The following is a 21526-nucleotide window of genomic DNA, read 5'->3' as shown; positions in this document are numbered from 1 at the left end:
ATTGCCGCGGAACTGTTGATTTATGTGATGAGACGCATAATTTGACAGAACACTGGCTGCGCGCACTGCTAGCTGTTAGCATTGTTAGCTGAGAGTGAGAGAAAGTTGCATACCGCCACCGCCGCTGAAATGGGTGAATTCAAACTACCATAAAAAAGTATTGATGTGGATTCTGATACAGAATTACCTTTTCACATTTGATGGATTACTCTGCGCTATGACCGCTGTATGCCTCGCCGACCGAATTACCTACAGAAAAATAAACTGTGCAAGCGATGGAATTGGATTAGAATGGGAATAACCCCTTGTGTCTGATGATTTACCGACATTCATGCTGTTATAATGTTGCAAATATCCACAGTAAAACTCCTTTTAAAGCTCAATTTGTGACTGTATAACCAGCACAAACGTCCGCAAATCATAAGACACAACAGGGTTATTACCCAATGGATAGATGTTATAAGAATACCTGCTCTGCTTGCAAAATCTAGTACCAAAAACCTCATTTGTGAGCCAGTGAAAAGCTCCAAAACCAAGCTAGTTGAGCCATTGTATTAATTGGGCTATATAGTAGCTAGCTACCATGTTTGTTATGTTTGATGCATATTGACTGGTGTGTTCAATGTATCTCAATGTGTATCAGTTTGTGTAATCATATCCTGTTATTTACTGAATTGTGATATGTGATATATTGCAATATGTATCGAATTGTTAAGCTCGTGTATAGCTCCACCCCTAATGATGCAGCATTTTACAACTAGCTACAAGCTAAATTCATCTCTTTTTTTGAACAGATTACTTTTTGTAAAGCAAACTTTTATGTATTTATTCATTATTTTAATTGTATGACTTGGCACTGTTCACTGGTATGATAACAGTTGCCATTTTGGACACAGTTTAATCAGAATAATATAAATTTCCATCGATATAGTAACAGTCATGTTTAATATGAATGTCAAACCGCATACACAGGAAAACTAATTAACAAAATGAACTACCTTACTTTCCTTTTTTAAATCTCTTATTTGTAGGTGATGAACTCACCAACACAGCCAGCAACCCAATCACCACCTGTGAATCCGGCCTTGAACAACAATAACGCACCAATTAGACAGCATCCACCACCTGGGGGACCAATCACCATCAGTCGTGCCGTCCCTGAAGCTCATCTCCTCTACCACATCCTATCCAACAGTAGAAGGCGCACAGGCGGATCTTTTCCAAAGTTAAATATTTATGTTGCCCAGCCAATAGTAGGAGGACCTGCTTTTGACAGTAGCATGACATCACAGAGTGACGAGTTACCAGTGAGGGCCAAGAAGAACATCTGTCAATCCTGTGGTCAGAAAACAGACTTATCTTCAGACGAGTCGAGTGACTCCACTGGCTCTTAGAAATGATACCGTTACATTTTGATTCTCTGTATTAAAGCTGATCTCCTTATTTCTAGCACATCTATCCTGCTGATATTTGGTTGCAGACATTAGTGGAGTTCTTGATAACTTTGGCAATAGAGGTCCTTCGGATATGAACAATCCAGCAGAAACAACCAAACATGTGGTCCTCAGGTGTTCTTACATTCTGTTGGCTGAAGATCTGGTACGGGTACTGTTGTCTTAAATCTTCTAGAAGACTCGTAGTGCAGGTGCCTGATAGTTGGACAAATAAAGTAGAACCAGTATATGTCTCAGGATGTTTCACTTGAAGAACATATATGGAGGATTTCGTTGTGGGTGTTGGGTAAAAGAACCAAAACATTTCAAGCCATCACCAAAAACAGACACATGAAACTTGAATGTTCAGTGATACCTACCAAAAGCAGCATGATCTCTGTCAGGGGGATCGTGGGTTTTGTTATCATCAGAATACAAGAACGGGGTGCCAAAAAGGGGAGAATAAGGAGAAGGATTCTAGGGGCCCATGATTGACAGGGGCCCAGAGAGGCCCCCAATACAATTAAAATACTGACAAAATAATATGGGGGTGGCCCAGGAAGATTTCTTTTCATGGTGCCCAAAATCTTTGGCGGCACCCCTGTCCACAGACGCCCCATCCTCCACCAGTCCCAAAAAATCACTGTGCTCCATGAGACCATAAGTCCTCAGACCCGACACTCTCCACGGTGAGTGTCTGGTTTTATTTTTCCATGTGAGTTGAATCCTGACAATAAGTAACATTTGTCTGGTTACATATTGGTTCCAGATTTTCAAATATGAGGATTTGGTGACTGTGTATAAAGAATATCTTTGTTTTTAATGTTGGTTCAACAAAAGCCCAGAGTCCAAGTAATGTGAAGGGTGTTTTAAAAAAAATATTAAATCAACAATAATTATAAAACAAAAAGCAACATTATTATTGTAACATCAATTGAGAAGCCAAGTGAAATCAAAGAGGAAAACAATGAGTCAGTAAATCAAGAGAAAAATAACTATTTTGATTACAATTCAACATTTAGTCATTTTATCATGAAAAATGCCAAACTTAAACTTGGTTTCTTGAAAGTAAAGATTTGCTTTTGGTCTAAATAAATTTTTAATAGTTTCAAACTGTTGTCAAGAGCTGATATTGCAGTAAACAGTATGAAGTTGCTTTAAATGGGTTTCAAAATTATTCAAAGCATGCTTCTTATTTCACAGTAAACAGCTCTAAAAACAGCTAAATGTTTTAAAATGACTTAAGAACCAAATGTTATACAACACTATTTTGAAACAAAATGTATATTACATAAGATTTCACTTTATTGAAGAGGACATCAAAAGCAAAAATTCACGTAGCAAACGTCAAACAACTGCTTTTTAAAATGTTTGTGAGTTTTCTAATGCAGCTTAATGCTAAAATAAGTACAGTGTAATTTCTAAGTGGTGCAGATGTATGTACATAATTACATTTTTATCATGTTTCTGTGTTAATATAATTACAATAAAATCTGTTTTGTTTCTATGTCTGTATGAGGAACAAAAACAAGATTTTAAAAAATTGTAAAAGTATCTCTTTAACATATTAGAATTATAAAAATATAATGATGAAACAGAATATATGTACAAACATAACAACTAACAAGTTAGAAAAACAGCAATCTTCTGTGCTATTCGGGATTTTCGGCCAGTTTTCGGATTTCCTCCAACAGCTCTGAGAAAGATGGCCGACCCTGAGGTCTCTACACCACCACCACAGAAGAAGAAGAAAAAGGGTGGATGAGAAGACGAAAGAGAGAGACAAGAAAATCTGTCATCAAATGATGTGCACATCATTCATCAGTTTAACAGGTACAATTAGTTAAAGACACTTAAAGAAAAAGTGGGGAAACTAACTTTGACTAGGTTGAGTCTGTTACATCCCTGATATTTGGCTGAGATGATCAAAACAGCAACAAATAATGTGAATGACCTGAGTGCGTACCTCGTGCCAACAGCGGTACATGATGGTGTACAGCAGCTGTGTAGCGCGATACGGTCGGTAAAGTCTGACTCCTCTGGTGATGTTGTTAACCACTTCCAGGTTTGAGCTGTTTTCAAATGGAGTCTGACCCTCTGAGTAGACCTCCCACATCACCACACCTCCACAAAAACAGGTGTAAAATTAGAAAGGAAAAAAAAACCCCACAAAACACCAATAGCTTTGATTGTATCAAACTGAATGTAGTACGATATGCTACATAAATTGTATCATGCTTTTTTTTTTTAAAACCTGGAGGCTGTGAGACATGGAGAATGTAACTTTTGTGCCCTCTGTGTTTATTAAAAAAAAAAAAAAAAAAAATCACTGCTGTGAAATAATGTTCCTTTGCATTCATTTTTTTTTTTTTTTTTTTTTTTTTTTACAATATGTTGTTGCATGAATTGAGCATCAAGCTAAACCTAAAAAAGATGTACACTTCTTAGGTTTAGCTTTCAGGAATTTAAAAGATTTTAGTTTCAGAGATTTTTGTTTTCCACTTCTTTATTCTCTAAAAAGAATCATATTTATTGTATCATATTTAACACATTAAACAGCTACTTATGTATCCAAAATGGAGCAGTGTTGTACAGTGGCAGAAACAGAGGCCTTAGTACATTCCTATTATTGATGTACGTAAGTGTAACATATAATGATGCTATATGCCGATGATGTTTGTATTTATTTATTTATTTTTTATTTTCAGATCCTTATACTTCAGTGACTGGACTTGTTATAATGGATGAAGAAATTCTGTACATTTTCTGTGTTCATGTCAGAATTTCTCATTTTTTACATAATCAAAAAAACCTACTGATTTGTAACATTAGTTTTTAATGACTTCATTGTTAAAGTACAATATACTGTTCACGTTGTATTCGAAACACACAAGCCACAGAAATAATCCACTGTTCATTTCACAATGTGTAGGTACATTAAGATGGAATAAGTGATTTTAAATTACACTTTAATGCTACAATTTGGAATATTTTACGAATTCACATGATCCAGACAGTATAAAAATGTACCGTAAGTATTATTAATAGGCTTCTCAGATGAGATGTAGATAATGAGTGTAATGTGGTTCACTAATTCCTCCAAAATAATATTTGAAAATAAATTATATAAACATGTTTTTAAATACTTGCAAGTACTATACAATACTTGCAAATACTTCCAAGACAATACATCAATTCTGTTGTATTTTACAAAAATAAAGCAGAACGTGAATTCAAAGAATAACTTCTTAAAATCTTGTAAACTGAAAATCATGCCGAGATAATCTGGTAATGACTTAGTCGAGATTGTAAATTTGTTTTAAATATATGAAACATAATTTAGTTTAAGTAAAAAAGTTATAGTTGAAGCAGTTCTAAAACCTATACTGTTCAAACTCAGCTACTGCTAATACATTTAACATTATTACAAGTGGTACAAAGTTACTTGTAGCAGTAGTAACGGTAGGTAGAGGACTAGTAAGAGTGAGGATGGTGCAATCAGTCTGTGGTTCCTTACCAAAGGACCAGACATCAGATTTGCTACTATATTTACTGTAGTGGAGAACCTCAGGAGGGGACCACTTCACAGGGAACTTGGCACCGTTAGAACTTGTGTACTGGTTGTCTAGAACGTACCTGAGACAATGAACACAAAACCAAGAACAGATCATACTCTCATACTGCTGCATCAGCAATTAGAGCGTGTGAATTACAGTCAAAGTTTGATCTCTACCTTAAATACCACATCTATAAAAAATTTTTTGCTATGGTACCACACGGTCCTCACTGCTTCAGCAGCTTAGCCCTAAAATGTTTTTAGCCAAACTTCAACTTAGAAGAAGCTACGGTCTCTGTAGAACTGTCAGGTGGGGATTGTGAAACCCAACTCCTACTCAAGAGTACAACTGAGGTTTTTGTAATCTTTCAGTTTCTAACTGGTGTAACCTGTCCTTCAGGCATCTGCTTCCTCTTCACTACATCAGTTGTTTAGAGTTTTTTAGAGTTAGACAGGTATTGATGAACCTTTACACTTTAGTAATCATCTTGTCCACATGGACTTGCAAAAAGGGGTCCCTTGCTTTGCCTGTTACTAATTTGGTATCTGAATCTATGCAGCCTTATTGTCAGTGACAGTCTATAGTGGTTTCTGGCTCTTTTGGGTGAGTTGATGTTTAGAACGCTGGTCTTTCACCATAGTAAGTAGAAGACGTAGTAAGCCCAAGCCAGGTCTTGAGGACTGTTGAGCAGGTGCCTATCCCCAAATACTGTATCATAAAGTGGATAAGAGCCTATGAATCGTCTTGGATGGGACACCAGATGATCGCAAGTTACTTCCCCAGCCAAGACTACATACCCACCAACATTTGAATGTACTAATGCGGGACTCCCACACAAGCACCGCAAACTGTAACTAGGGAGGTCCGGGGGCATGCCCGGACCCACACAAGTGCGGGACTAATGGACGTCCCACACACACTCATGCGGGATGCGGGACAAGGGGGTAAATACCCCCAATGCGGGATGGTTGGCAGCTGTGAGACTGAGTGGACAGAATTCGAAGGTTTAGACCAAGGGTGCCAAAGTTCGGTCCTCAAGATCTACCTTCCTGACACTCTTAGTTGTCTCCCTGTTCCAACACACCTGAATCAATCAATCAATCAACTTTTTTCTTGTATAGCGCCAAATCACAACAAACAGTTGCCCCAAGGCGCTCCACATTGCAAGGCAAGGCCATACAATAATTATGAAACACAGTCTACGTCTAAAGCAACATAACCAAGGGATGGTCCAGGGTCACCCGATCCAGCCCTAACTATAAGCCTTAGCGAAAAGGAAAGTTTTAAGCCTAATCTTAAAAGTAGAGAGGGTATCTGTCTCCCTGATCTGAATTGGGAGCTGGTTCCACAGGAGAGGAGCCTGAAAGCTGAAGGCTCTGCCTCCCATTCTACTCTTACAAACCCTAGGAACTACAAGTAAGCCCGCAGTCTGAGAGCGAAGCGCTCTAATGGGGTAATATGGTACTACGAGGTCCCTAAGATAAGATGGGACCTGATTATTCAAAACCTTATAAGTAAGAAGAAGAATTTTAAATTCTATTCTAGCATTAACAGGAAGCCAATGAAGGGAGGCCAACACGGGTGAGATATGCTCTCTCCTGCTAGTCCCCGTCAGTACTCTAGCTGCAGCATTCTGAACCAACTGAAGGCTTTTTAGGGAACTTTTAGGACAACCTGATAATAATGAATTACAATAGTCCAGCCTAGAGGAAATAAATGCATGAATTAGTTTTTCAGCATCACTCTGAGACAAGACCTTTCTGATTTTAGAGATATTGCGTAAATGCAAAAAGGCAGTCCTACATATTTGTTTAATATGCGCTTTGAATGACATATCCTGATCAAAAATAACTCCAAGATTATGAATCTGAATCTAATGAAAGACGCATTAGCAGGCTTTTAATGAGCTTTTCATTGGATTCGGGTGTGTTGGAGCAGGGAGACAACTAAGAGTGTCAGGAAGGTAGATCTCGAGGACCAAACTTGGGCACCCCTAGTTTAGACACTACAGTATACCTTGTCCAAGGACACAGACAGATAGTGTGACTGGGAATCCAACCTCGGTCCACATATTGGCTGTTCAACTCTTCACCCCACTGAGCTTCATGTGTAGTTAGAATCCAAGAAGTACAGCACAAAGATTGGAAGATGCTTGAGTCTTCTGAAAGAATTCCAGAGGCTAGCTTCTGGATTCCAGGTTTAAAATGTGCAGACATTGTAGCAGCCATACCGAGTCATCCCAAAGTCGCTGACCTTCACCACATTGTGCTCATTAACAAGGCAATTCCTGGCTGCCTGGATGAAGGAAAGAAAAACATCAATTCCAAAAAATGCTTGTGTTCCAAGACAAGTTTGTTCAATCTGCAACATAAACACATTTTTTAATTTATTGTAGGGCCTGAATGAATTAATACCGCTCACTAATTAACATGAACAATTTTGGAATTACAACCATCTTTATATTTTGGCTTGCACTGTAAAAAGGGGTCTATCTTTGGAATAACTACATCCTAAGTCACACTCACCAGGTCTCTGTGGATGAAGCTGTGTGACTCCAGGTACTCCATCCCCTCACAGATGCCCTGACACGTGGACAGGAGCCACGCGTCCTGCAGCGTTCTGCCTTTCTGCCTTAAGATGTTCAGCAGGCAGCCGTTCCCCATGAACTCAGCCACAATCAGCAGAGGGCACTGCTGCAGACAAACACCATACAGCTGCACCAGCTTGGGATGACACAACCGCCTGAGAGGGACAACACGGAAACTTTTTTGCACTTCTTATGCTGATGAGTAGAAGTAGGACCATTTATTTTTCTGTCATGGTTACATCATAATCTTGGCCTCCTCGATGAAGTCCTCCTCATACATGGCTCCCTCTCTAATGGCTTTAATGGCCACTTTGTACTGACCCCTCCACTTTCCGAGTCTCACCATTCCAAACTGCCCGCTGCCCAGCTCCTTCATGAAGGTCAGCTCGCTGGGGTTGATCTCCCACTTCTCTGAAGTGAGGAAAAAAAAGCAAGAGAGGACACGCCGATGCATCAACAAACTGCATCTACAGTGTTTACATATATACAGGCATGCACCTAACTGGTGCGCCGCCACATGCACATATTAAAAATAAATGTTGTGCAGCATAAAACATTTGGCGTTTCAGCGTTTCCCATAATGCCCCTGGCGGCTGCCTGCGCTTCCCAGAATGGACCACGGTGCCAGCAGACTTCCGCTGTTTCACAGCGCATGTAAACAATGGCAAAACAGGATGTGGATGGCGTTGATTTAGCTACGCTCTCCTAAGAGGGTTAGGGTTAGGGTTAGAGGAGGGTGTAACACCTGTGATGGACCTGTTGTGCCTGATGTTGTCTTATTGTCCATACTTCACGAGATGTGTTTACACTGCGAGTACTGAGCTCCTGACATTGGACCTCTGCTGAAACCGACCTCTCGCATTATTCACGGACCGCCAGACGTCACGAGATTCACAACTGTGAAACACCGAATAAAGCAAAGCACTTCTCAGGAGGAATCAGTAACGACAGCTTGTAGGAAAAGTGCTTCCCTCAGTTTTTTTCTGCTGTGAAGCAAGCATTGTTAGCATGCATGTGCACCTGTGCACCATTTATGTGCACGCATAATTATATAGTTGTTTGCATTATAGAACTCACAAATGTGACAAATGAGTGGAAGTTAACCAATCAAATCTCAGGTATAAAGTCAAATCATCAGCATACGGTGACACTTTGTGTTCACCTCAACTTGTTCTTAAACAACATAAATGCTTGAAGGTTTCAAAAACTGAATAAAGAATTAGAAATCAGGGAGCTCTTTACCTTGTATTCTAACACAATAAAAAATAATGCCATTGTTATCTTACAATTGTGTTTTAAAAGATGAAAGATGAATTCATTTTGCTGAAGGTGCACAGTAAAGACTGCACCAAAGTCAAACTGAGTAATAAAACTCACAAAACATATATATATATATATATATATATATATATATATATATATATATATATATATATATATATATATATATATATATATATATATATATATATATATATGGCAAAAATTATGGAATCACCGGCCTCGGACGATGTTCATTCAGTTGTTTAATTTTGTAGAAAAAAAGCAGATCACAGACATGACACAAAACTAAAGTCATTTCAAATGGCAACTTTCTGGCTTTAAGAAACACTATAAGAAATCAAGAAAAAAAGATTGTGGCAGTCAGTAACGGTTACTTTTTTAGACCAAGCAGAGGAAAAAAATATGGAATCACTCAATTCTGAGGAAAAAATTATGGAATCACCCTGTAAATTTTCATCCCCAAAACTAACACCTGCATCATATCAGATCTGCTCGTTAGTCTGTATCTAAAAAGGAGTGAACACACCTTGGAGAGCTGTTGCACCAAGTGGACTGACATGAATCATGGCTCCAACACGAGAGATGTCAATTGAAACAAAGGAGAGGATTATCAAACTCTTAAAAGAGAGTAAATCATCACACAATGTTGCAAAAGATGTTGGTTGTTCACAGTCAGCTGTGTCTAAACTCTGGACCAAATACAAACAACATGGGAAGGTTGTTAAAGGCAAACATACTGGTAGACCAAGGAAGACATCAAAGCGTCAAGACAGAAAACTTAAAGCAATATGTCTCAAAAATCGAAAAATGTACAACAAAACAAATGAGGAACGAATGGGAGGAAACTGGAGTCAACGTCTGTGACCGAACTGTAAGAAACCGCCTAAAGGAAATGGGATTTACATACAGAAAAGCAAATGAAAGGCATCATTAACACCTAAACAGAAAAAAACAAGGTTACAATGGGCTAAGGAAAAGCAATTGTGGACTGTGGATGACTGGATGAAAGTCATATTCAGTGATGAATCTCGAATCTGCATTGGGCAAGGTGATGATGCTGGAACTTTTGTTTGGTGCCTTTCCAATGAGATTTATAAAGATGACTGCCTGAAGAGAACATGTACATTTCCACAGTCATTGATGGTATGGGGCTGCATGTCAGGTAAAGGCACTGGGGAGATGGCTGTCATTACATCATCAATAAAGTTTATGTTGATATTTTGGACAATTGAAAGGATGTTTGGGGATGATGAAATAATTTTTCAAGATGATAATGCATCTTGCCATAGAGCAAAAACTGCAAAAACATTCCTTGCAAAAAGACACATAGGGTCAATGTCATGGCATAGGGTCAATGTCAATGAGCAGATCTGATTTGATGCAGGTGTTAATTTGGGGGATGAAAATTTACAGGGTGATTCCATAATTTTTTCCTCAGAATTGAGTGATTCCATATTTTTTTCCTCTGCTTGGTCTAAAAAAGTAACCGTTACTGACTGCCACAATCTTTTTTTCTTGATTTCTTATAGTGTTTCTTAAAGCCAGAAAGTTGCCATTTGAAATGACTTTAGTTTTGTGTCATCTCTGTGATCTGCTTTTTTCTACAAAATTAAACAACTGAATGAACATCCTCTGAGGCCGGTGATTCCATAATTTTTGCCAGGGGTTGTATAGATATATATATATATATATACACTCAACAAAAATATAAACGCAACACTTTTGGTTTTGCTCCCATTTTGTATGAGATGAACTCAAAGATCTAAAACTTTTTCCACATACACAATATCACCATTTCTCTCAAATATTGTTCACAAACCAGTCTGAATCTGTGATAGTGAGCACTTCTCCTTTGTTGAGATAATCCATCCCACCTCACAGGTGTGCCATATCAAGATGCTGATTAGACACCATGATTAGTGCACAGGTGTGCCTTAGACTGCCCACAATAAAAGGCCACTCTGAAAGGTGCAGTTTTATCACACAGCACAATGCCACAGATGTCGCAAGATTTGAGGGAGCGTGCAATTGGCATGCTGACAGCAGGAATGTCAACCAGAACTGTTGCTCGTGTATTGAATGTTCATTTCTCTACCATAAGCCGTCTCCAAAGGCGTTTCAGAGAATTTGGCAGTACATCCAACCAGCCTCACAACCGCAGACCACGTGTAACCACACCAGCCCAGGACCTCCACATCCAGCATGTTCACCTCCAAGATCATCTTAGACCATCCACTCGGACAGCTACTGGAACAATCAGTTTGCATAACCAAAGAATTTCTGCACAAACTGTCAGAAACTGTCTCAGGGAAGCTCATCTGCATGCTTGTCGTCCTCATCGGGGTCTCGACCTGACTCCAGTTCGTCGTTGTAACCGATTTGAGTGGGCAAATGCTCACATGTGCTGCCGTTTGGCACGTTGGAGAGGTGTTCTCTTCACGGATGATGCGAAGGAGATGTGTTGCACTGCATGAGGCAAATGGTGGTCACACCAGATACTGACTGGTATCCCCCCCAATAAAACAAAACTGCACCTTTCAGAGTGGCCTTTTATTGTGGGCAGTCTAAGGCACACCTGTGCACTAATCATGGTGTCTAATCAGCATCCTGATATGGCACACCTGTGAGGTGGGATGGATTATCTCAACAAAGGAGAAGTGCTCACTATCACAGATTCAGACTGGTTTGTGAACAATATTTGAGAGAAATGGTAATATTGTATATGTGGAAAAGGTTTTAGATCTTTGAGTTCATCTCATACAAAATGGGAGCAAAACCAAAAGTGTTGCGTTTATATTTTTGTTGAGTATATATATAGGGTTTCATATTTACCTGAGCTGAATCCAGACGTGGCAGGAACACACCTTCCCATCGACCCCACTGCATACCGTAACCTGGTTATTAGACCTACACATGGATTGGACACATCTATCAAATGCTGTGATCACTGCAGAATGCACAGTAAAGTAAGTCTATAAAAAGGTATATACCTGCAGCATTGTGTTCGTGATAGTGTATGACTTCAGGTATTGAGTTGAAGGTGTATTTTTCAGCCAAGAAGTATTGTCCAGTGTCACTGAGTTTGATCTGATAATGTCTAACATCCCCGTTATCACTACATAAACAAACACAAGCTCAGTCATCCAGTTGGGAATTTAAACCTATGACCTTCGGGCTACTTGTTGCAAGACATCTTACCTTATTGTCTTGGTGTAGACAGAAACAGTGTAGACTCCCCTCTGGCTGGACTCTCGCACAACAAAACCACCCTCTTTGCACTGGAACACAACCAGAATAACAGAACAATTGCAGATATTTATTGTCAAAATCCCAAAATTCATCACTGTCGGATCTCAGGATGTTATTTATTTATTTAAATGGCATTTTGCATTTAGCAGTGCAGATGTCTGGTGTGAAACGGCAGTTACTGAGCATGCAAACGATGAGAGAATATTTCATGAAAAAAACAGGACATCTGTAGTGCAAAAATATATTCCAGGAGAGATGACATGGAGGACAACATCTGACTTTTGTTATGTTGATAGGAGTCAAAATCTGTGGCGCTGATGCCAGACATATGGTGCCTTCTGTTGAAAGCTCTGAGTGCTAATTTTAACTTCCCACTGCTGTCAGCGTATGGAAGAGCATTGCATTCACTGGATAAGAAAAAAACATAGACCTCTGATCTCGTAATTACGAGAAAAGATCTTGTAATTAATAATAATAATACATTTTATTTATAATGCGCTTTACATTTAGATGAATGTCAAAGTGCTACAGAACAGAAACAATAAGAAGCAGATAAAATACATCATTAAAAATGATAGTAAAAATAAGAATAAAAAAAAGTTTCCATCATGAAAAATAGTGGGTAAAAAGAAAAGTTTTCAGGCCCTTTTTAAAAAGTTGCATGGACTGTGGAGCCCTTAGATGAGGAGGCAGGTTATTCCACAGTCGAGGGGCTCCTGTGGTGCAGGATCGAGTCCTGGGAGTCAGAAGAAGGTGGGTGTCGGAGGAGCGGAGAAAATATACAGGACAGTGAGGGGTGAGGAGTTCTGCAAGATATGATGAGACGTTACCATATAAACATTGAAAAGTGAGCAGAGAGATTTTGTTATGTGATCCAGGCAGAAATGGGAAGCCAGGGAAGTGAGCGGAGGATGGGAGCGATGCACTCGTTCTTGCTCATCAGGACGCTGGCAGCGATGTTCTGGACATACTGAAGTCTTTATATGTTCTTGCCAAGAATCCCAATGAGAAGTGCGTTGCACTTCTTATTACAAGATCTCATAATTACGAGATCAAGATCTCGTAATTATGAGATCAGGTGTCTCCCGATCTCATAATTACGAGATTAGATGTGTCATTTTAAAATTTTTTTATTTTAGTATATAGCTTCCATACTTCCAATCCCTCAGTAAAAAAGCGGGCTAAGGTTAGCCGATAATAGCACACTGTGAGCAGACACAAAGTATGGATTTTCCCCTAAGGTGCTCCTGGATGAGTGAAGTTCCTTCACAGAGGAATTACAAGATCAAGATTGACCTTGTATTTATGAGATCTTTTCTCATATCTATGACATCAGGAATCACCTTATCTCGTAATTACGAGATCAGGGGTCTAATTTTTTTTTTAATCCAGTGAATGCAATACGCTTCCGTATCAGCTGACTGCTAGTATGATTTAAAAAAAATGGTGAAAAAGTACTATTAAAATAACTGTTACTCTATAGAAGAAAATATTTAAAAAAATAAAGCAATGCTCAGTAAACAAAAAAAAAAACAAAAACAAAAAAAACACTACAGGTGAAATGAACCCAGATGGAAGGTCTCTTACTTCCTGTCTCAGAAGCTGCTCGGCTTCAGTCCGAGTGATGTTCTTGCAGTACCACCTTCAGGAAAGAGACCAAAAGTACTCAATATGAATATTACTCATTCAAATTACATACACTCAACAAAAATATAAACGCAACACTTTTGGTTTTGCTCCTATTTTGTATGAGATGAACTCAAAGATCTAAAACTTTTTTCACATACACAATATCACCATTTCCCTCAAATATTGTTCACAAACCAGTCTAAATCTGTGATAGTGAACACTTCTCCTTTGCTGAGATAATCCATCCCACCTCACAGGTGTGCCATATCAAGATGCTGATTAGACACCATGATTAGTGCACAGGTGTGCCTTAGACTGCCCACAATAAAAGGCCACTCTGAAAGGTGCAGTTTTGTTTTATTGGGGGGGGGATACCAGTCAGTATCTGGTGTGACCACCATTTGCCTCATGCAGTGCAACACATCTCCTTCGCATAGAGTTGATCAGGTTGTCAATTGTGGCCTGTGGAATGTTGGTCCACTCCTCTTCAATGGCTGTGAGAAGTTGCTGGATATTGGCAGGAACTGGTACACGCTGTCGTATACACCGGTCCAGAGCATCCCAAACATGCTCAATGGGTGACATGTCCGGTGAGTATGCCGGCCATTCAAGGACTGGGACATTTTCAGCTTCCAAGAATTGTGTACAGATCCTTGCAACATGGGGCCGTGCATTATCCTGCTGCAACATGAGGTGATGTTCTTGGATGTATGGCACAACAATGGGCCTCAGGATCTCGTCACGGTATCTCTGTGCATTCAAAATGCCATCAATAAAATGCACCTGTGTTCTTTGTCCATAACAGATGCCTGCCCATACCATAACCCCACCTCCACCATGGGCCACTCGATCCACAACATTGACATCAGAAAACCGCTCACCCACACGACGCCACACACGCTGTCTGCCATCTGCCCTGAACAGTGTGAACCGGGATTCATCCGTGAAGAGAACACCTCTCCAACGTGCCAAACGCCAGCAAATGTGAGCATTTGCCCACTCAAGTCGGTTACGACGACGAACTGGAGTCAGGTCGAGACCCGATGAGGACGACGAGCATGCAGATGAGCTTCCCTGAGACGGTTTCTGACAGTTTGTGCAGAAATTCTTTGGTTATGCAAACCGATTGTTTCAGCAGCTGTCCGAGTGGCTGGTCTCAGACGATCTTGGAGGTGAACATGCTGGATGTGGAGGTCCTGGGCTGGTGTGGTTACACGTGGTCTGCGGTTGTGAGGCTGGTTGGATGTACTGCCAAATTCTCTGAAACGCCTTTGGAGATGGCTTATGGTAGAGAAATTAACATTCAATAAATGAGCAACAGCTCTGGTTGACATTCCTGCTGTCACCATGCCAGTTGCACGCTCCCTCAAATCTTGCAACATCTGTGGCATTGTGCTGTGTGATAAAACTGCACCTTTCAGAGTGGCCTTTTATTGTGGGCAGTCTAAGGCACACCTGTGCACTAATCATGGTGTCTAATCAGCATCTTGATATGGCACACCTGTGAGGTGGGATGGATTATCTCAGCAAAGGAGAAGTGCTCACTATCACAGATTTAGACTGGTTTGTGAACAATATTTGAGGGAAATGGTGATATTGTGTATGTGGAAAAAGTTTTAGATCTTTGAGTTCATCTCAAAATGGGAGCAAAACCAAAAGTGTTGCGTTTATATTTTTGTTGAGTGTATTTTAAGCAAAACAACTGACAACTATCCAACATGAACAGATGGAAGCCCCGATCCCACATACAGCATTTCTGACCACGACACCATGGGTTCTAAGGATAGTCTTGATAAGTCCTGATGGTACAAGATGTTTCAATAACATCTTTAATTAGTTTAAATGTGTCATGGAACTTTTATAAATCCTCACGCCATTTTCCTTTTGTCTCGACACCGTCGTGCTAAATGATGGAGCTTCTTAGTTCAGTCATGAAGAGTCTTCTACATTGCAATAAAGTCATGAGAAGTAATGTGAGAACTCAGGATGTGGTCTAGATTCACCACAATAACTGGAAAGTTGTGGTCAAAAAACTGTGTATGTGGGAAAGGCGCTAGAGACTCACGGATTTGCCTCGATCTGGTTTTTCTCCGTCACGTAGTTACTGGGGATGAAACCTTTATTCCTGATACAAGACAAAGATGGTGTTATTTTCCGAGACAGTGGTCGTCAGGGTCAGCTTGACATCATCAGAAATCAGCGAGACTTTGTTTGGATTTGAACTGAGGTATGCTTTGAGCTGAAAATGCTACCACGACGGACTACTGACTATTTGTTATGTTATTAAATGCAGGTACCCGTGTTTGTCCTGAGCTCTCCACCACAGCTGGTCCTGTTTGTGCAGGATTACGTACTCCTCCCCCTACAGATGCAAAAACGCTACCTTAACATTCTCTGATTGGATTGTGTACCCGTGCGTTTGTGCGTGTGTGTACCCGTTTGAGCGTGAGATCGGTCTCCTCTTTGGCGGTAAAATCGTACATGGCCACCACTGTTAACAAGCCCGCCCCTTCTCCATCCTCACCCTCAGGAGGGGGGAGAGGGAGCTTCTTTCTTGATCTGTCAACCTGATGCAGGAAGAGAAACAGCTCGTCTGAAATTAAGTTAAGGGTCACTTCCTGCAGAAAGCACGTTGGCTTGCACAAAAGCACCAAGCAGCGTGCCACGTGAAGAGGTGTTTGCAACACACTTGGAGCGCTGTGGTAACAAAGATTAGCAAAGGAACCAGGAGACGTACAGTATGTCACGCGATAGAGCACAGTGACACCAGTTGGCTGTCTGAACTTCACAACTTTATAAAAACTTGATGTATTTTGAATTTCTAAGGTCAGAAGAGCAGAAAAAACGTGGTCCTACCTGGCGGGCGTGTCCAGGGCGGCGTCTGCCGTGAAAGCAGAGGGAGGTGTCTCCTTCCAACTCCATACGGGTGGTAAACTCCCTGAAGGAAGAGACACATAAGGAAGGTTCAAGCAAACCTGAGTGGCCTTTTCACCGTGCAGTGATGGAAGCATGATTTTATACGTCAGGAAAGCAAAATACTGCAAAGTCCAAGTTTGTTTCTTGTAAGGACTGCGTACCTGGAGTGGACGGTGCAGCAGCAGCAGAACACCGCATAGATGGAGTGATCTGGAGCAGGAAAAACAAGAGTTCAGTTTATTACGTCAGCAACTTCTCTACTTCGTTGTCTCTGTGTGGTTTTTGAGTAGGTGGTCTTTGCCAGGAAGTACGGTTTCCTTTTCTACAGAAATAACATTCTCTGTGAAGCATCGTGTGTGCGCCCAAACCTACAGGTGTGACATTTATACATGAAGTTTATGAGTTTGTGCATTAGACTCATTTTTAGCAAGTCAAAGCAACCCAAGTGGTCCACAACTGAGTAGAATTTTGATTTCTCATTTGTATATCAGATTTTTTTGAGGTTGTAACAGAATGGAAGGAACTGCGTGTACAAACTGCAGTACTTTTTAGCTGACACTAAAGGCACGTGCAAGTGTACAGAAAAGTCTCAGGACAGCAGGTGCCACTTTGATGAGCAGTGGAATATTGAGCAGGTATGAGTGAACTCCTGGATACCTCAAAACGACTGAGCGGTCAGTTGATACAGGAACTTTACATCCGAGGAACTTGCTCTCCGAGTTGCAATGCATCTTGGTTTGTTGTTTAGTTGCAGCATGTTCTGCCAGTTCTGTCATGCCCCACCCAGTTCCAGGCTTCAGCCCTTATTTTTCCTCTTTATTTGGTTCTGTTCCTTTTGCCCCAGCCTTGTTTTATTAATTGCCTTCTTCATCATGTGTTTATTCTATGTTCTATTTTTGCTTTGGCACATTCTTCTGTTACTTTTATACTTCAGCCATGTTCCAGTTCCGTTCTAGTTTTGTTCTATCAGTCTGTGTTTTCATGGTTTATCATTTAGTTATTGTTTGCCTATTTTTGTTGCTCTCATCTCTGTAATATGTAGTACTGTGATGCCAGGTTTTGTTATCACTTAGTTTCTGTTTTTCTTATAGTTTTGTCTGTCTGTTCCACTTAGTTTTGTCATAGTATGTTATTTCCCATTATTCTGTTTATCATCTTCTGGTCTGCTTTTAAGTCCTCATCAAATTTAGATTCCTGTTCATGTTTTACTTTGTATGATCTCTAGTTGTCTTGTCTGTAATCTCGTCACCGCTCACTTGCACCTGCCTGTCATTCTCTCTTTGTCTGCACTCCTCTCAGGTCTCTAATTTGTCATGTCCAGTTTCATTGTTATCACAGTCTCTTTCTGATCACTGCACTCTCATGTCCCGCACCTGCACTTTCTCATCACTGTTGGCCACGCCCCATTCATCTGTCATTTACTTGCCCATTTGTCACCGCCTTTCTGCATCTCTTTTGCCTCTTAGTTGTCACCTGACCACGCCCCCTTCCAGGCCCTTCCTCCTCCACGTGCACCTCATTATCTTATTAACATCTGTTCTTATTTAAACTGCTTCAGTTCACTTCCTCTGTGCTCATTTGTTGAGTTCACTCACTTACCAGCACTTTGTCTCGTCCTGTTTTGCCAAGCCGTGTTTTTTGACTCAGCTCTGTGTACCGGATCCTGCCTTTTGCCTCAAGCCCTGACAACTCTGTTTGCTCGTGTACTGACCCTGCTTGTTTTTGACCACGTCCTCTGTCTGCCCGGTACTTTTGCTCTGCGGACTGCCTTCCTGTTACTAAACCCAGGTCTGAATTAAACCATCCTTTACGCATACGTCCTGTGGTGAGCCTGCATTTGTGTCCAGCCTCTGTCTGTGTCTCGCCTCCACTCAGTCCTGTCAAATTCTACTTTTTTTTTTTTTTTTTTTGTCAGTTTGACCAGAAATGATGGTCACCCCACTGAGTCGGATCTGCTTGAGGTTTCTTCCTGTAATAATAACATCTTAGGGTACGGTCACATTAGCTACAAATGACTGTGAGGTACATTGTGTTTTGTCGCCTGATGGGCCACACTAACATCTCCGTAAGACTTCTTAGAAATCACTTCAGAGGTGTTTTTAGATTTAGAAGTGTTTATTTCTTGCTTTTACAAAACATATGAGCAACATATTAGCTTTATAAAGAAACTCAGCTGTTTTGGAGTGTTGTCCACCATGTTGGATTATTTTAATCAAGCTCACAACCAGCTGACATTACGCTCCCTATTTACTCTGATTGGCTGTCGCCGTGTCGTGTCACTCAGTATTTGCATAATATAGAATTCAGGTCTATTTTGACCCCGCCTACCTGGCGGCAGAGCGACCGTTATCTCTTGCCAATGCGAAATTCCCACTTTGATTGAAAATGAATGGCAAGTCGTTGCTTTGCCTTGGTCACTTGTAGCTAATGTGGCTATAGCTTCATAGCATCGGTTGCACATTGTTCGATGTTGTGGAGGTGACGTGTTTCATAGCATTTTATGACAAATACCTGGAATAATCTGGCTTGTTGCCTGGTGAAATGTCCTAACAGATTATCTAAGACATCCCCTCTACAGTATTCACACTGAATAAAGCCTTATTGTTTTTTATGTCATATACTAATGGCGTGAGCACACAGCTAACTGTAGCATCGTACATAAAGTCCCATTAGTGCACGATTACTGAGAAAATAAGCAGCTCATAATTTTTAATGCCCACACCAAAGCAAATTGTGATGAGAACCACTGCACAGTCCACCAAAATATGATTTAATAAACACCCGAATTGAAGTTATCCTGTTAGCTTAGCGGGTTTAGATGCAAAGATAGGGGCATGTTCAGGCTTCTTTCATCATACAGCTGAGTCATCCGCGCTCCACCTCTATCTATTTATGGGTTTGTGGCAACATAGGCAGAGGTAGCACTGCCAACATGGCTATACACAGACACGGGCTTCATATCAGTTGTACCGGGTCTCTAACATAAACCTACAGGTGACGTCACACAGCTTTTGTCTAGTATGTGACCGCAGGACCTTTGTGGCCGGGACGGCGGTGGGATCAAACCCAGATGGTTTGCACTAAAGACCATTCCTCTACCAGGTCAGCCAAAGGGGAAATCCCCGTTAGCCAAGCTAGTGGGAACGTCTTTTCATTCAGGACCCGGGACCTTCATCCCGCTACATATCTCCCCACCATTTTTGACTTTGTCCCGAAGTCACAGGTGCATTTAAGCATGTTCTGTGACTACCCACATCCTGTTCGTGATGCCAGATTGTAACCGCAGGACCTTCGTGGCGGGACGGTGGTGGGATCGAACCCGGACAGCTCACACTAAAGACCATTCCTTTACCAGGCCAGCCAACGATTGTGACCAACCCCTAAACATTGGGCATTTCCTGTCCTGAGGTACCAATACTAGCCTCTCAGGGGGAGGGGCAACAGGAGGTCCAGCAGACACTGAAGTACTAGGGCCCGACCCAACTGCGGCCTGCTCCTGTCGCAACCCCTCATTGTCTGCCTTCAACTGAGCGACTAACTCTCTTAACTCCTGCAACTGTTCCTCCTGCAACTGTTACTCCTCTACATCTACAACTTAACCAATTGCGAACCCACTGCTGCTTTGCCTCAAAACAATACCAAACAAACAAACAAACAAAAAAAACAAAAACAAATTGAGGAACACAGGTCTCTGCTCTTACCCAATGAGAATCCTGTTCGTGACGCCAGATTGTGAGTGCAGGACCTTTGTGACCGGGACGGTGGTGGGATCGAACAGCTCACACTAAAGACCATTCCTCTACCAGGTCAGCCAAAGGGGAAATCCTCGTTAGCCAAGCTAGCGGGAATGTCTTTTCAATCAGGACCTGGGACCTTCATCCCGCTACAAGTATATACAGTCTATGGTCCATATCCTACTTGGATACAGGTCTTTCAGGTTGCCTTAGTTATGACTTGGCATTGTATAAATAAATGGAAGTTTAATTAACTTTGATCAAGCAACCTAGCTTTGTTAGCTAGCAAGAATTTTAAAACGGTTTAGGTGCCATCGCCCTATTTTGTTACTGTGGAATGACTCAATCAAATGTCAACTTCATATTAACTTTTATTTGGTTCACCTGGAGATACTTTCAACTGATAGTAAACCGATATACACAAAATCCACACAACAGTTGTAAAACGTTTTAAAGACGCTGTAAATTTGCCTGACTTTTGTCATCTCCTTGAGGTTTTAACTGACCCATTTATCAGAGTTTTGCATGTGAACAGCAACTTACTTGAATGAATCATAGTTGACTCTTTACGTGTCACCTTCTCGTCTTCGTCAGGTCCAGCTCTTCTTCTCCAGTTCTAGTTTTTGACGATTTCTGCATTGATTTTTCTTTTTTTTTATATGTTCACCAAGAACGCGATACGCCGCCTTTAGGAAACCTTAAAATAGCTGACAGACTAAACATAAAAACGACGGGGAGGTAGAGGAAGTCAAAAAAGTGAAGCTGGCTTGATTTTGATATGTGACCTGAAAACAAATTGTCTAGTGTTTAAAGAGAAAGGAAGAGTAGGAGGGAGACAGTGAGGAAATGAGCTCACAAATGAAACCAGAAAGCATCCGTCTCCCCGTGCGAGCAGACGACACAGCATACGTACCGCTGTGTCCACATCGATTTGATAATAACGAAATGGGGGTAAAATGTAACGAAATGGAGCAGACTCAATTAAGTACTTCTATTTAATTTAAGTACTTTTTAAAAATCTTTTTAGCGAAATGGGGCTAAATGGAGACTGATAATAACAAAATGGGGGTAAAACATAATGAAATGGAGCAGACTGACACATTACCTGAAATTTCATCTTTTGAACACCAGATGGCG

The 21526-nt window shown here is 40.8% G+C and overlaps 1 protein-coding gene across 1 annotated transcript; it reads right to left on the bottom strand.

Moving 5' to 3' along the window:
- Nucleotides 1-2391: 2391 nt before the first annotated feature.
- txk (TXK tyrosine kinase) lies at nt 2392-21213 on the bottom strand. The gene is made up of 16 exons (XM_034165143.1): nt 20933-21213; nt 16817-16865; nt 16596-16677; nt 16175-16306; nt 16037-16101; nt 15805-15864; nt 13698-13752; nt 12060-12139; nt 11852-11976; nt 11694-11768; nt 7817-7988; nt 7516-7732; nt 7221-7285; nt 4951-5069; nt 3400-3557; nt 2392-3157 (listed from the first exon to the last, which is right to left on the bottom strand). Exons 1-16 carry the CDS (start codon nt 20943-20945, stop codon nt 3086-3088), a joined length of 1539 nt encoding a protein of 512 aa, XP_034021034.1. The 5' UTR covers nt 20946-21213; the 3' UTR covers nt 2392-3085.
- Between the last annotated feature and the right edge of the window lie 313 nt (nt 21214-21526).

Source organism: Thalassophryne amazonica, chromosome 23 (assembly GCF_902500255.1).
Source record: "Thalassophryne amazonica chromosome 23, fThaAma1.1, whole genome shotgun sequence".
Taxonomy (NCBI): Eukaryota; Metazoa; Chordata; class Actinopteri; order Batrachoidiformes; family Batrachoididae; genus Thalassophryne; species Thalassophryne amazonica.
The sequence above is the reverse complement of the archived record's forward strand: the minus strand, read 5'-3'. Positions and strand labels throughout refer to the sequence as shown.

What these genes read in the sequence shown, in the direction of transcription:
- txk (XM_034165143.1), bottom strand. An exon ending in TGCTGCACCGTCCACTCCAG is followed by an intron (nt 16,678 to 16,816) that starts GTACGCAGTCCT and finishes CTCTTCCTTCAG; the next exon opens with GGAGTTTACCACCCGTATGG. An exon ending in TGTACCGCTGTTGGCACGAG is followed by an intron (nt 3,158 to 3,399) that starts GTACGCACTCAG and finishes GTGGTGGTGTAG; the next exon opens with AGACCTCAGGGTCGGCCATC.